The following is a 16,572-nucleotide window of genomic DNA, read 5'->3' as shown; positions in this document are numbered from 1 at the left end:
TGCCTCCCATTAACACGTTTCCAAAGGGTCCTTGCTGATGGTTTAGCATCGTCTTTGGGTTTATGTCTCGTAAAGCTAGCAGGTCAGATCTTCGTGCTGGCTCTTCCACTGCTCTGTGAGCGCGGCAGGTTGCAGAGCTCTTGGGAATGGACCATCCCCAATTCCACTTTCCACCCTTGGTTAAGGAAACAAGAGAGGGGAAATTTGCATCATGAATGGTTTTGGAGTTTCCGTCAAATTTTGAATGTCTTTGTTGTTGAGGGTACTTTTACTTTAAAATCGTATTCTGTTAGCTAATATGTGGCTAGTTAATGAGTGTGGAATTTTGTATACCGCCGCATACTTAGGACACTTCACAGATGTATATGTGCTTGGCTGTGTACCACTTGCCTGAAACTGCAGGCATAGTTGTAAAAAACATTATTTTGCTACTGGAAATTTGTATCATTTCAACATAAAAATGCTAATGGCTTCCTGTTTTCTTTTTTTTGAAATAGGTCTTCCAAGCTAACTTTCTGGAACTGCAGAAATGGTTGGTCCTCGCTACAAATGGGAATTGTAGTCACTCCGAAATACATCCTGGAATAATTGTGTTTCCCTGGAACCAGAACTTATGAAGTCTCCAAGGTAAAATAATTCTAACACTATCTAGAGCTGATATCGTTACGAAGCACTAAGAATGTAGCAAAATGGAGTAGCCGAGAGTTGATGATTTTTTATAAAAGCCTTCCTTTACATTTAATTTTTGGGAATTTGGGGAATTATAGTTTTTTAAATTTTACTTCTCATCTTTGAAATTATTTCAGTTTGTAAAGCAGTGTCTGGCTGTTCAGTGGGGTGAGATGTGCGATTTTTAAGATAAACCAGTTTTGTTTTACGTTTGGAGAAAACGTTCAGTGGAGAGAATTGAAGCTGGAGAAGCACAGTAGGTGAGCGGTCAGGAGTCCTTTATTGGGGGCCTGGATTATTGAATGAAATGAAGAATTGCTGAATTGTGGCCCCTCATCCCCAAGCATCTCTCTAGGAATCGTGGCTTTATTAAGTCAATACTTATTCTAGGCCCTGGGGCCTTGTTGCTACTCACCAGGAAGAGTCACCCACATAGGAAGGTGGAGCAGGGAACATCGCCTGAGACTGGAATGGCTGCTCTTGAGACTTTTGACTTGGAATTTGTTGTTAGGATCTCGCTGGGAAGACAGAACCATTCTGAGGATGTGCGACAGAGAGAACTGAACTCAGGGAACTGGTTGCACATGTGACAAGAGAGTCAGGGAGGTCAGTCTGCAGATGGGGGGCAGCCCTGACCTTAGCAACAGTAGGAAGCTGCTCCCATCCTGGGGCTGGAGGAGCCAGGAAGGAAGTGTTTGCCGCTCCTAGAGGAAGGGACCTTCAGTGGGAGCTGGCACATGGAGGAGAAACGGCCAGCTCTTAGGTCCTGCCCAAGACAGAGGCTGCTTCAGAGGTAGACTGAGTCTCAAATCAGTGAGCAATATGATACCTTTTCAATAAGATCTATTTGACTAAGTTGTGAGAGGCAGGGAGAGGAGAGAGAGAGAGAGAGAGAGAGAGAGAGAGAGAGAGAGAGAGAACGGACAAACGCTTGGCAGAGAAGGCTCCTGTAGATGTGGCCCCCGGCCCCGGAGGCTGTGTCCCCTGCAGCGCAGAATCAGGGCCCTGGTTGAGGCTCTGTGCACCAGCAGGCGGTTCCGAGACCCGCCCTTCCTTCCAGGACTCCCTCAGGGCCGTGCCCCCAGGGTTACCCGAACAGAGTCCAACCCCATGAGCCATGTCTTGGTTGAGTTTATACATCTTGTATATGAGGAGTGGGTTCCTTGGATCCACTGTGGAGCATTATATTATCAGGGACCTCATAGGATCTGGGCCAGGCAGAGCCCAATACCACTGCAGTCTCCAATCCCAAGTGCCCTGACTTTTGCTTGAAAAAGTTAATTAAAAAAAGAGCAAACAAAAAGCTAATCAAGTTCTAATTTCCCTATAATATAAAAAAGGGCAGGAAATTAGGGGGTGGGTGGTGTGCATTTTTCCCCCAATGGGTTTATTTTTAACTCTTGGTTTAAATGTTGTTTTTTGATGTGCATTTTTATAATTTCTTTTTATTTACTTTTTTGGGTTTGTTTTAGAATAGACCACACAACCACATTTGTGAACTGAATTGTCTTTGAACAACTGTTTCGATGAAATTAATTAAGTTTATGTATTTATTTTGTCAGGTTTATTGAGATGTATTTGTCACATAACATTGTGTATGTTTAAGGTGTACAATGTGTCATCTTGATGTCTGTGAACTGCAAAACGATGCCACCGTGGCATTAGCTGCCTCCTCCATCCCTCCCACAGACCCTTTTATTGTGTGTGTGTGTGTGTGTGTGTGTGTGTGTGTGGTGAGGACACTGAAGACCTCCTGTTGTAGCCGCGTTCACCTGTATGATACAGCGTCATTAGCTGTAATCCTCATGCTCCATATGAGATCCCAAAACTTGTTCATTTCATCACTGGGACTTTAATCCCTACATCTCGCCCTTTCCCCACCCCAGGCCCTGGTAACCACCTCTCTGCTCTCTATTTCTGTAGGTTTGTCTTTTTCAGATTCCACATATATGTGGTATCATAGTGTATTTCTCTTTTTCTGTCTGACTTATTCACTTAGCATAATGCCATCAAGGTCCATCCAAATTGAAGGCCTTCCTTTTCTCTCAGGGCTGAACCATATTCATACATATGTACACGCTCCATCTTCTTTATCCATTCATCCGAGATGTCCATATGAAGTTCATTTCTATTCACCTGTACGTGCCCATATTCCCACCAAACTGAGATTCGTTTAATCAGCTACGAGGCCAGTCTTCTAGGATTCATAGTCAACGAAACCAGGACAAAGCTCTTGGGCTGGGTGTGAACATTTCTGTGGTTTCTTTCAGGTGCAGAAACCTGTATAATTATTTGAGTTCCCCCTCGGTGTGTAGCTTTCAAATCCTGTGATATAAAACGGTACGTGACCCCCGTGCTCTGTCAGGCAACCCGAGCTGCACCAGGGGGATTCATAAAGAGACTTCGCACCCAGGCATGTTGTTAACCTGGAAAACTCTTAATTATAAAAGGTGTTTATTGAAAATTGGGTTACTGCTCAGTGCAGATAAGGTGTGATTAGCCCTCAGCCCACCTCCCCTGGACCGTGCTTGCCAAAGAGCCTGCTTCACGGGCTCGCTCTGCTCTCTGTCCTTCTCCCTAGGATGAGAGTTTCTGGGAAGGCAGTCTGGCCACCGCACTGGCTCTTTCTGGCCTCCGTGTTGATCATCTGCTGTGAGCTGATGTCTGCCTCGAGCCTGCACCCCTGGGGACTTGCAGGTAGGCCCTTTACACCCATTATGTGCTGATGAGGTCAATTAAGAAAATTCTTTCAGAGTCAGAGTCCACCTTAGAACAGGTCAAGGACAGGAGCTCTTGGTGGCACGTGTCTCACCAGAGGAAGCACGAAGCCCAGTGGAGTCAAGCGTTTAAAGGTAAAGGTTTGGTGCTTAAAGAGTGTCGTTCAGGCACCTTTGCCTTTCCTGAGTACACTTCCATTTTTGTAGTGATTTTTAAAAGAAATCCAGAAAAGCAGCAGCACTTTATTATTATTTTAGTAAGTATATGAAATTCATCTTTATTTTTAAAACAACTCATAAGTTTATTTATTTTAAATTAAAAAAATTTACTCTATCAATTATAGTTGACATTCAAGATTATATGAGTTTCAGGTGTACAGCAGAGGTTAGACAGTTAAATAATTTAAGAAGTGGTTCCCCCGGTGAGTCTAGTACCCACCTGACCCCGTACACAATTATTACAATTTTACTGACTACATTTTTTATGCTTTATTTCACATTCCTGGGACTATTTTGTAATTACCAATTTGTTCTTAATTCCTTCAGCTTTTTCACCCAGTCCCCCAACCCCCTTCTCTGGCAGCCATCAAAAGATAGTTTCTTCTCTATCTTTTATTTGGTTTTGTTTGTTAAATTTTTAAAATTTTGTTCTTTAGTTTCCAAATATAAGTGAAATCACATGACATTTGTCTTTCTCTGTCCAACTTGTTTCACTTAGCGTAATACCCTCTAGGTTCATCCATGTTGTCGCACATTCTTTTGTTATGGCTGAGGAACACTCCGCGTGTAAATGTAACAGCTTTTTTTATCTCCTCATCTACTGGTGGGCACTGGGGCTGTGGCCATGTCTTGGCCACTGTAAATGCTGCTTCGGCAGCACTTCATTTGTGTGTATGTGTTCCCACAGCCTCATTCGAAGGCAGAACATCTTTGTTATGAACTTAAAGTGTACGGGGCTCTAGCAGAGGGAGCTTTCAGATAATTCAAGGCCCTTTCCAGATGTGGGCGAAAGATGATGGATGGTTTTTTAAAAAATAAGAAAGAAAGAAAAGCAAAGAGAACCGCCTCTTTTGCAGGGGACCTAAATGAATGTCTAAAATTTTAAAGACTCATTCCGAAAATTTCTAAGACCCATGTTTATGCTTGCTTATTTCTAAAGAAAGATGAATCAGTTATGCATCTCTCTCTCTGCCTTTTCTTGTTACATATATGTTTAAAGTGACACCGACTTGGAAACACCCTAATGAATTGCATTTTCCTGAATAACTTATATTTATCAGTAGACTTGTTGCCAGACAATTAATTGTCTCTGCTTTGGTTATTTGAGGTGACAGTCCCAGGCATGTTTTGACTTCTTAGTGAAAGAATGAAGCTTGAACCAAAATCCATGTAGGTGTCAGAACTATAAAGTCCTTCTTCAAAAGGTCTTGAATATGGAGTTTATTAGATATCCTTACCCTCAAACATAGCTTTTTCCTTAGTTATTGTGAGAAATGCTCACCTATCCCAATTAAAATAACAGACTCGGAGACAGAAGTATGACTAAAACGAGGACTAGTAGATGAGGGGATAAAAAAGCTGTGGTACATTTACACACGGAGTGTTCCTCAGCCATAACAAAAGAATGTGCGACAACGTGGATGAACCTAGGTCCTAGTGGGTATTATGCTAAGTGAAAGAAGTTGGACAAAGCAAGAAAAATGTCATGTGATTTCACTTATATTTGGAAACTAAAGAACAAAATAAACAAAACCAAATTAGTTCTCGAGAGCGGGTGTCGGCGGTTATACAGGCACACCTGGGGCGGTGATCACAGCCTATTTATCCCCAAGGTGCGAGAGTCCCTCCTCCAGTTCCTCACTGGTTGAGTACTATGGGGTTAACAGTTTCCTCATACGTCACCTAGGTCTTGCTGTCTCCCATTGGGCTATTTAAAAATGGGCTGAGCCCTTTTCTAGTTGTCTCCACCTCCTCCTGTCTAGTTGAGGCAGGCGCAGGAGGTGGGGGGTGGGGGAGATATCCACCATGATGCTGGCCCACGTCCACAGCTCTTTGTTCTTACATCCTCTTCCCTCCTCCCTACATTCTGTTTGCCCTGGGGAAACTCAGTAACCGTTTCCATTAGAAGTTGACTCTGCTGGAGATGGATCCCAGAGGCCTATTTTCTGCAGTTATTATATTTTAAGTTAAGACATACTTTTAGGCTCAAAATGATTTTTAAAATCTCTCATGACTCAGTTTTCACCCCTCAAGCTACAGTTTCAAGAAGACAGGAACAGTAATGATTGACATTTTAATGAGTCAGCATATAGTCCCTACCACTTGGCTGCTGCGAGGCGCCCCTAGCTGGTATTGTGCTGTGTGTTTCGATGAGCTGCTTCTCCAGGATGGAGCGCTTGGGGTCCTCAGTCTTACCTGTTCAATACACGTCTCTTTTCTTGGTGCTGCTGAGAGTCAGGCTGGTGAACAGGCCATTTCAGTGGAAAGGTTATCAACGGCAGACTCCCAGATGCCCAGGAACTAGGCTCGAGAGATTGTGCTGAGAGTGGCTGAAACTTGAAAGAAACAGAGGACACGGTTTAAGTTTTATCTGTGTGGCAGTCTTTGTTTCATACCAGAACCCTTTGATTTTGGGGAAGGTAGGACTATAGGGATAAATACAAATGACCGTTAGAATTATATACACCGTTAAGTGTGTAATAACACCAGGTTTAAGGAAGCAGGACATATCTGACTCAAAATGCTACCCATCATCTGAGCCTTCAGCGGGTTGTAATCCTTTTGCTATTGGAGGGTCTTGCTTGGATATGAAGGAAAAAATGCGTTATCTGCAAAGCACAGTAAAGCGAAGCTCAATAAAATGAGGCACATCTGTGTGTGTGCGTGTGCGTGCGTGCATGTGTTTTATATGTGCGTTCATGTGCATGCATGTGCATGAGTATATGCACACATATGTCCACGTGCACATATGTATACATGCATATGTTTGCATGAATGTGCATGCAGGTGTACATGCACATGTATGTGGACATATATGCATGTGCGTGCCAGTGTGCATGGGCACATATGTATGTGCGTATGCATATGCATGTGTATATGTGCATGCACGTGCATATGTGCACACACATATGTGTGCTCATGTACATATATGTGCACGTGTATATGCACATACATACATATGCGTATACTTATATACGCATGCATGGACATATGTATGCATGCATGTATGCATGTGCATGCATGTGTATGTTTATGAGTGTGAATGCATGCACATGTACATGTTTACATGCATGTGAACGTGTACATGCATATGTGTGTAAGTGTATGCATGTGTACATGTATATGTATGTCTACAGAATGTATCTATGCATGCATGTACACATGCACGTGTGCATGCACATGTGCACACATGCTTGTGCATATGTTTATGTGTGTGGATGTGTGCATGCACGTGCATATGTTCATGTGTATATATTTATGACTATGCATGCATGCATGTACGCATATATGTTTGCACTGTGTGAATGTGTGCATGCATACGTGCATGTGTGTATGAATGTGTATATGTGTGTGAATGTATGTGTCTCTGCATGCATGTATGTGTTTGTGTGTGTCTCTGCATGCATGTGTGTATGTGTACCTGTGTATGTGTGCAGAGACTTATTGTAAGTCTGGCTCACACAACTATGGAGGCTGGGAAGTCTAATGATCTTCAGTCTGCAAGCTGAGGACCCAGGAGAGCCAGCTATGTGGTCCCAGGGCCTGGGAGCTGGGAATTGATGGTGTAGACTCCAGTCGGAATCTGAAGGCCTGAGAGTCGGAGCGCAGAGCTCCACCATCAGAGAAGAGGTCGTCCTTCTTCCACCAGGTCCTCAGCGGATTGGATGAGGCCCAGCCACACTGGGGAGGCTCACCTGCTCACTCTGTCCACAATGCAAATGCTCACTTCTTTCAGAAACGCCCATACACACACCTGGAGATATTGATTAAGCAGATATCTGGGCATCCCATGCCGAGTCAGGTGGACACATAAAATTAACCATCACCACTATCCTTCTAGAATAAAGGAATGTGTGTACCCATGTGTGTGTATGCACATACCTGTGTCCTTGCACCCTGTTCTGTACCTTGATTCCCCCCCCCCCCATTTAACAATGGAGTTTGGGGCTCTTTCCAGTTAGTACTTACAGATCTATGTCACTCTCTGACATGGCATAGTTGTCTGTTGTGTGGATGTGCCATAAATTACTTGATCTCTCCTAATTTTGGTGGACATTGGGCTTGTTGCTGGAGTGGCACAAACATTTACACCCTAACTTCAGTGAGGTCTCAGAGGTGAAGCCCTGAGTTCAGGTGCGTAGAAATGTGTTAGTGCGAGTAGATGAATTGCTGTAACAGACCAAATCCACATAATGGCTCAAACAAAAGAACTTGTATTTTTTACTCTAGAGTGCTGGGTGGGGCCACTGGGAGGTCCCCCTCAATTGCAGTGCTGTGGGAACCCACATGGATGGAAGCTCGCTCATTTGCAACCTGTGGCGTCCATGGTTGTCCTGAAGTGGTCTCCATTCTAGCCAGCTGGGAGGGAAATGAGCAGGGAAGGAACACCTGGGAGTGTTAATGAGCCACTGGCTACACCTGAATGTGGGCGGATGGAAAACACAGCTGTGGGCCCAGGGGAAGGGGAGGGCATGAATGTTGGTGAGCATCCCACACCTCTGACATAGCATGTTAACCTGTTACTAGGCCAGAGTGCTTTTGAACTTATTTATACTTCCACCAACAGTAGTACATTAAACCCTCAATTTTGCAGACCTCTCTTTAACAGACTTTGGATTTAATGGACAAAATTTCTGGTCTGTAGGTCATGTGTGAAAATTAATACCCTGTTAATTTTAAAATGCTTTTAATCAAGATTTGCGTATAATTAAATTAGCAGGGTTTTTGCCAGAGTGCTTTTGAACTTATTTATACTTCCACCAACAGTAGTACATTAAACCCTCAATTTTGCAGACCTCTCTTTAACAGACTTTGGATTTAATGGACAAAATTTCTGGTCTGTAGGTCATGTGTGAAAATTAATACCCTGTTAATTTTAAAATGCTTTTAACCAAGATTTGCGTATAATTAAATTAGCAGGGTTTTTTTTGTTTTTAATTCACTCTTATTTTTAACACATTTTAGCAAATAGGCCATATATTGGAAAAAACTAATAATTTCACCAACATAAATAAATTTTACATATCTACAACTATATCTGCCTATTTAAAACCAAGAGTCACCACTAGTAAACAATGTGCAGTGAATGATTAGCACGTGAGCACACCACATCACGTGCATGGTACTTGGTTCTGTAGTCACGTGGCGTGACTTTCTGCAGCAGTTTTAATGCGTGCTGGCTGAGGTTCCCACATGCGCTAAGCCCCGGGGAGTGCATTTGTTTACTCGCGGTGATTGGTGAGTGCACAAATTTATTAGACCTAGTCAGTATACATTTAAAACGACTGTAATCACATAGAAAACTTTTGTGAAATTAAACTTTTCATACATCATTTTAATTGCACAAACGTGTCAACATAAGTAAAAACTGGTAAACTAATTTATTAATTTTTTAAGATATGCATTTGGAAAACCTACTTTATTACATAACGGACTTTCAGCTTTAATGGACACCCCCTCACCCGAATTCGCCCATTCCATCGAGGTTTTCCTGGAGTGCAATGCCGGGCCCACCATCAGCTCTGCATGCTGTCATGTTTATTTATTTATTTTTGCCAATATAGTAGTGTTTGATTTGTATTTTTTTTTTTACTGAAGACTCCTTTAATGTGCTGGTGAACTGTTTGTTTTTCTTTGAGCTATTTATCCTTTATTCATTTTTTTCTCTTGCTCTATCCATTGTTTACGCATCATCTGGCCAAAGCTCTGTAAATGGAGGACAGGGAGTACCTTGATCATCCCTTCCTGTGCCTTCCTGCCTCTCCTCCCACCACTCCCATTCCAGGGAGTCTGCGTGTGAGTGCGTGTGTGAGTGTGTGTGCGTGTGCACGCCTGTGTGTGTGTGCGTGCGCGCGCGTGTGTGTGCGCGTGCATGTGCATGCATGTGAGTGCGTGTGCGTGTGTGAGTGTGTGTGAGAGTGTGTGTGTGCGTGTGAGTGCGTGTGTGAGTGTGTGTGCGTGTGCACGCCTGTGTGTGTGTGCGTGCGTGCGCATGTGTGAGTGTGTGCGCGTGCATGTGCATGCGCATGCGTGTGAGTGCGTGTGCGTGTGTGAGTGTGTGTGTGAGTGTGTGTGCGTGTGCACGCCTGTGTGTGTGTGCGTGCGTGTGTGTGAGTGTGTGCGCGTGCATGTGTGTGAGTGCGTGTGAGTTTGTGTGTGCGTGTGTGTGTGTGAGTGTGTGTGCGTGTGTGTGTGAGTGTGTGTGCGCGTGTGTGATGGGAGAGAGTTAGGGGTGCTATACATTTTCTCTAGTGACCTTCGGGAGAAGAAAGTCGTGACCCTCGAAGTGGCCAGGTGGTTTTGTTCCTAGTGCAGCGCTCAGCTGCTGGGAAAAGCTCAAGGGTCAGAATTCATTGGGGGTCGTGTAGCGAGACACTGAGAAGCTCAGAGTTTGACTTCACCGTGGTTGTCTCTGAGGGAGCCAGCTGCAGAGTCACCTGCGGAAGCTGGTGTGTGGTGTGTAGAGGTCCCCCACTGTCCCAGGGCTTGTGGTCGGTGCTGGTCGGTTAAAGGAACAGTGGCCCAGGAGCCCTAGGTGGAGGCTGTTGGATGCGTGGAGTAGAGGAATGGCTTGTTGATGGTTGTGCATAAACGAGATATTTTAAACCCACCCTCTAAGACAGGGAGAGAAGGGAAGAAGGTGGGTTCCCCCTCAGTGTGAGGAGATGGAGTGTTAGGTATGGATTTCACTCTAGTTCAAGCATTAAAAGGCAAAACAAAAGCAAAGCCTGCCTAGTTTCACAGGTTGGTGGTGGGAATCGTTCTTTAAGGTAAATGGCAGTGATAAACTTGCCCAGGAGTCCAGAGGTAGTATTTGTAAGGAGTGGGAAAACACAATAGTCTCTGTTGTTTTTAAAATTCTACTTGACATATGACTGGTTTGGAGACCACATGGACTTCTTAACCTCAAACTATCGATAAGGTGAAGGGGCCAGCTGGTAGGTTAATTTCTTTTAAAGGAAGCCAGAGTTAACTCATTTCCTCAACTAGAAATTTGCCCTTTATTCCTTTTCTCCCTTTCTTTTCCTTGTAACCAGAATATTTCCCGCAAGAGGGCAGCAAACATAAGGAAGTGAAAAGATGCTGGCAATTTCAGAACCTTGAGCCATGCGGAATCAGTCATTTAGGGATCTGTGTGAAAACTTCACTTGACGTAGACATGATGAGTTTTGGACACGATGCACCCCACATCCCTGAGATCTATCCCTGGGAACATTGGCACTTCAAAAACTTTAAGGCCCCTCTCCCCACCCCAAACAGAATCGAAGCTACTTTTCTGATGTGGCTGAGAGAGCTGGGGACTTGGGTGCTGTGGTTTACAAGTTCCTTTCAATAGTTCCGCTTCCCAGGAGCCTTCATATGACCTGTTCTGGCATGCTTCAATTCCACCAAATGCCCTGGTGCCTCGCTACTACTTAGTATAATCTATTTTGGGGTAAAGTCTCCCAGTTAATGTATTCTATCCAGGTGTAAAGGCCCTGTAAACCTGGAGACACTTGGGAATGAGGCAGTAAATGGAATCAGGAAGTGGACCTCAAGAAACAGACATAATCCTGCTTCTGCACATCCTGCTGTGTGTCCTTGTCTAGGCCACTTAACCTCTCTGAACCTGCTTCATCTGTAAAAACAATCTCTTTATGTGCTCTGCCTTCTCCTTTTGATAGAGGCTTGTTTCTATGCAGGTTCTGTACTGTTTAAATTCATGGACACTTAGGTTTTATATTTTCTCTATTATAAATGATAATGCAAAATATGAATGCTGTGATTGTGTGTTTTGGTGCACTGTGTTATTTTGAACTGGATAAATTATTTGTAGAGTGGCTTTGCCTCCAACTTCAGGGTGTTTCTGTCCCGTCTAATGGCTGAAATTTTGTAGGAATCCTGTAGATACTTTTGATTGGAATGATTATTTTAGCTCTAATTTTCCATAAGAAACTTCGATTTCTTTCAAAGACAACAATTGGGTGGGGAACATAACTTCTATAGGTTTGTGTGAGGCTTAAACGTGATGTGTTATTTGTGAAAACTTCAACTAATAAAGCTGCACGTGTAAGCTGCTCTTTTTACTTAGTGGACTAAAATGAATTGTACTGTTACAGATGGTTTTGAAAAATTATCTGCCTGTATTGACAGAGCTCTGCCAGCAGGGGGCGGGCAAGGCTTGGAAGAGCTAAACCGCAAGAGGCAGGGCCCTGGTCTATTGCAGGGGTGTCTGGAAGAAGCCTGGGCACCACACATGTAATTTTAAGCGTTCTATTACCAATTAAAAAGGAAAAAGAAGCAGGTGAAGTTAATTTCACTAATATATTTTATTTATCCTAATCCAAAATATTTCAGCGTGTGGCACTAGGCCCATGCAGCTGGAGGCTGCAACACCAGCGAACAATTGGGTTTTCGCATTACTTTCTGAAAGACTAGAACGAGTTATTTGATTCATGGGCCAATCATAGGGCACAATGTCTTATATCCCTTTATTTTACTTCTTTTTTATGTCGTGTTTAGTTTTTTAAAACTAAATGACTACTTACAAATTTAGGGAAAGTGCAGGTAAGTGGAGTTTGTGGTGATGTTTCCTAATGAACTGCCCATGCGATCATTTTTTGCAGGAATGTATTTTTAGAGAGAAATGGCAAAATAACTTGAAATAGTGTGTGTAATCTCTGTATTTAACAAGAAGGGAAAGGAAAGAGTATCCGAGGTGTTAATACTCGGCTTCTCATGTCGGCTGCAAGTTCAAGGCCTGGTGCTGTGACAAGGCCGGGGTGCGGCGCATCTGACAGTGAGCTGCCCTGTGGCTTTCTCCCGGGAAGAAAGGCGGTTTCCCTGTGGGAGTGAAGAACCCCAGTTACTGCCTGAGCCTGAGCCTGAGCCGTCCTGCAAGCCCATGTGCTCCGCCCTCACCGAGTGAGAGCAGGCCTTGGGGAGTTCTCTGGGCAGTTAGGAAAAGATACCGTTCCCCTTGAGAAGAGCATTCCTCTTTCTTCCCTCAAGCCACGAACTTCCACTCCCGTAAACAAAGCCTACAGTTCGGGCTTTAAAAAGCCATGGCCAGCCCTGCCGGCATGACTCAGTGGTTGAGCATCGACCTATGAACCAGGAGGTCACGGTTCGATTCCTGGTCAGGGCACATGCCTGGGTTGTGGGCTCAATTCCCAAAGGGGGGCGTGCAGGAGGCAGCCAATCCATGATTCTCTCTCATCATTGATGTTTCTATATCTCTGTCCCGCTCCATTCCTCTCTCTGAAATCAATAAAAATATATTTTAAAAAAGCCATGGCCAACATCACATGTGAATGTCAGTGCAGTACAAGGAAACCAAACCTCTGTCTCACGCCAGGGAAGTAAACTCATAGGCAAAATGGTGCAGAAGGGGTCGCAGTGGCGCAGGAAGAGCAATGAGGTTTGGTGTCTTAGGTGTTGCCTGGATGCTTACAATATTTTGGCCCATATGGTGGTCTCCAAACAGCACCCTGCAAATTCTTTCCTCCTCCTCCTCCTCCTCCCCCTCCTCCTCCTCCTCCTTCTCCTCCTCCTCCATTATTATTATTCATCACCCAAAGAAATTTCTCATTAATTTTTAGAGAGAGTGGAAGAGAGAAAGAAAGACAGAAACATGGATGTGAGAGAAACACATCAATTGGTTGCCTCCTGCATGAGCCGCGACCAGGGTCCCGGTGGGGGAAGAGCCGGCAATCGAGGTACGTGCCCTTGACAGGAATTGAACCCGGGACACTTTGGTCCATAGGCCGATGCTCTATCCACTGAGCCAAACCAGCTAGGACTGGAAATATTATTATTGAAGGGGCACTCAAAAACCCAGTAAAAAGGATGAAATGATTGTGCGAAGACTGTGCACAAGTTAAAAACAATCCCACTCCTAGTGCTGTGTGCCATCATGCTTATGTTTTAGGGACTGTCTGCAATCAGATAAGCACTAGGACCAATTTAAAGTGGGCTGGGAGGGCTCAAGGGTGGTGGGTCTCTCCAGCTGGGTGCACTCTTCCATCTCTCACCGGCTGTGGAGAGAGTACTGGGACCCCAGTGCTGGCAAGGGGACAATAGAGAACGTGGTTGCAGGAAAAAGAATATGAGCATGAAATGAAATAAGTGAATGGATCCACAGTGTTGTCAGAAGCTGTTCACTTCTCTGTAGTTTGTCCCTCACTTTGCACAGCAACCTGCAAAAGGCTGGCCATTAATACAGTAAGCAGGGCTGCCGGGGACTTGGACAACTTGAATGGTTGGGAATGGAGCTCAAGGTTAAGGTTTGTGTCTTCTCCCCCTAAATCAAGCACAGGTATAGACTTCATTCTTTGGAACACATTTGCAAGGGATGGTGGGAGTCATTTCTTTCAAGAGGAGCTTTTTAAAAAATTTATGTTTTTATTGATTTCAGAGAGGAAAGGAGAGGGAGAGAGAGCTAGAAACATCAATGATAAGAGATAATCATTGATCGACTGCCTCCTGCACGCCCCACACTGGGGTTGGAACTTGCAACCCAGGCATATGCCCTGACTGGGAATTGAACCTGTGACCTCCTGGTTCATAGGTCACTGCTCAACCACTGAGCCACACTGGCCAGGCTTTGAAGCCTCGTTGGATTCGAGCCAGAGAAGTTGCTATTTTCTCACAGGCGGACCAGGGGTGGGCAGTGACTTCTAACTGGGGATATTGCATGTGTTTGACCTGTTGCTGGTCAGTCACATCCGATAGGGAGCAATCACCGTATATAAAGTGAGAGAGCAGCATTAACCATTTTTCCAGTGTGTGTACTTTTAGGGCACTGTGTAGAAACCTGAAATACCCAGTGTGACTACTTCAGCACTTAGGTCGCCTGATGTGTGAGTGTGTGTGTGAGTGTGTGTGTGTGTGTGTTTTCCTAAAAATCTCCAAGAACCATGCCTGTGGTCTCCAGGCCACCAGTTGCTGTAGCAACCTGAGTAAGCACTGGTGAAAGGAAGCTTGCTTCACAGGGGCAGGCAGGCGGCAGAAGGGTCGAGAAGGGAGCACCGTAAGTGGGGGCTGCATGTTAGGTAAAGCAGAGTTAAGGAGTCTCCCAGGGACAGGAGATGCAGAGAAACGATGCCGAGCTAGTGAGAAACTGGAAGCGGGGGCCCACTTGTCCTACGCCTTCATTTTCTTTATCATCTCAGCAGATTGCAGATGTGACATCAGAAACCCTCCCGCCCCGTTGTTTTCTCTGGATGAGAATGAAAGCAGTGTGTGAGTGTGTGTGTGAGTGTGTGTGTGTGAGTGTGTGAGTGTGTGTGAGTGTGAGTGTGTGTGTGTGAGTGAGTGTGTGTGAGTGAGTGTGTGAGTGTGTGTGTGTGGAGAAAAGATCAGTTTGGTCTCGGGTGAGGGTGGGGCAGGAAGCTGTCAGCCGCCTCTTCTACCCTGCGCTGTGCCTCTTGACCGTGTTTCCAGCGAGCCTGCTCTGACTCCACGCCCTTCACGGTGGAACCAGACTGTTTCCTATGTGGCTGAAACCTTAATTTGAACCCCATTAATTTTAGAATTTGTGATGATCCTGAGATGATAGGGCTGACATTTACCCATGTGCTGTCTGTGAAGAGACTTGCTTTGCAAATAAACAGTGTAAATATGTTTGCCTGGGACCGGTTGAAGTTATCTTAAAAATTGTCAAGTGCCTTGGAAGCATTTATTTAACATGAAATTAAAACGCTTGTGCCTTCGCTCTGTGAATTCCTATCTGTGTGAGCTAGTGAATAGCAAAATTACTTAAGCTCTCTGGGCGCCAACCCAGTCTGTTAATCCTGGAAACTGGTGTAACACCATCCCCTATTGGTGTAAAAACATCTGAAAATGTTTTTGTGAGGTTTAAATGAAATTGTTTACATAAAGAGTTTGGTGTTATGTTTGGGACTTAATACATTGATTTTAATTAATTAACTAATTAAAAGTTTTATCTTTATTATTAAAAGTATTACCGATGCTCCCTTTTTGTCCCCATTGACCCCCTCCACTCCTGCTCCCACCCCCTCTCCAGGCCCTCACCACACTATTGTCTGTGTCCATGGGTTATGCATATATGCATATCACTTCTTTGGTTAATCTCTTCCTGCTCCCACCTTCCCTCTGAAATACATCTGTCTGCTGCATGCTTCAATGTATCTGGTTCTATTTTCTTAGCTTATTTTGTTCATTAGATTCCAAAAATAAGTGAGATCAGGTGATACTTGTTTTTCTCTGATTGGCTTATTTCACTTAGCATAGTACTCTCCAGGTCCCTCCATGCTGTCTCAAAGGGTAAGAGATCCTCCATTTTTACTGCTGCATAGTATTCCATGGTGTGAATATACCACAGCTTTTTTTTATCCACTTATGTATTGATGGACACTTGGGCTGTTTCCAGATCTTAGCTATTGTAAATAGTGCTTCTATGAACACAGGGGTGGGTATAAGTATTCTTTCTGATTGGTATTTAGGATATATTCCTAGAAGTGGGATCACTGGATCAAATGGCAGTTCCATTTTTACTTTTTTAGGAAATCCACACTGTTTTCCGTAGTGGCTGCAGCCGTCTGCATTCCTACCAACAGTATATTAGGGTTCCTTTTTCTCCACATCCTGGCCAGCATTTGTTGTTTCTTGATTTATTGACAATCACCATTCTGGTAGGTGTGAGGTGATACCTCATTGTTATTTTAATTTGCATCTCTCTTAGGATTAGTGACTTTGAGCATTTTTTCATATGTTTCTTGGCCATTTGTATGTCCTCTTTGGAGAAGTGTATTTAGGTCTTCTGCCCATTTTTAAATTTGGTTGTTTGTCTTTCTTTTCTTGAGTTGTATGAGTGCTTTATATATTTTGGAAATTAAGCCCTTATCAGATGTTTCATTGGCAAATAGGTTCTCCCATATAGTAGGTTCCCTTTTCATTTAGATGCTGGTTTCTTTTGCTGTGCAGAAGCTTTTTAGCTTGATGTAGTCCCATTTGTTTATTTTTT

At 44.0% G+C, this 16,572-nt stretch overlaps 1 protein-coding gene across 2 annotated transcripts in view; it reads left to right on the top strand.

The window, feature by feature from the left end:
- Positions 1-501: 501 nt before the first annotated feature.
- Positions 502-16,572, top strand: part of FAM19A4 (family with sequence similarity 19 (chemokine (C-C motif)-like), member A4) — a 113,762-nt gene continuing 97,691 nt past the window's right edge. For both annotated transcript variants that reach the window (XM_005857185.2, XM_005857186.2), the window contains exons 1-2: positions 502-627; positions 3,251-3,366. In XM_005857185.2, coding sequence (XP_005857247.1) covers positions 614-627; positions 3,251-3,366 — 130 coding nt within the window. In that variant the 5' untranslated portion in view covers positions 502-613. The remainder of the gene's footprint in view (positions 628-3,250; positions 3,367-16,572) is intronic.

This window comes from Myotis brandtii, unplaced genomic scaffold (assembly GCF_000412655.1).
Source record: "Myotis brandtii unplaced genomic scaffold, ASM41265v1 scaffold1080, whole genome shotgun sequence".
NCBI lineage: Eukaryota > Metazoa > Chordata > Mammalia > Chiroptera > Vespertilionidae > Myotis > Myotis brandtii.
This window is presented reverse-complemented; position numbering and strand designations above follow the sequence as displayed.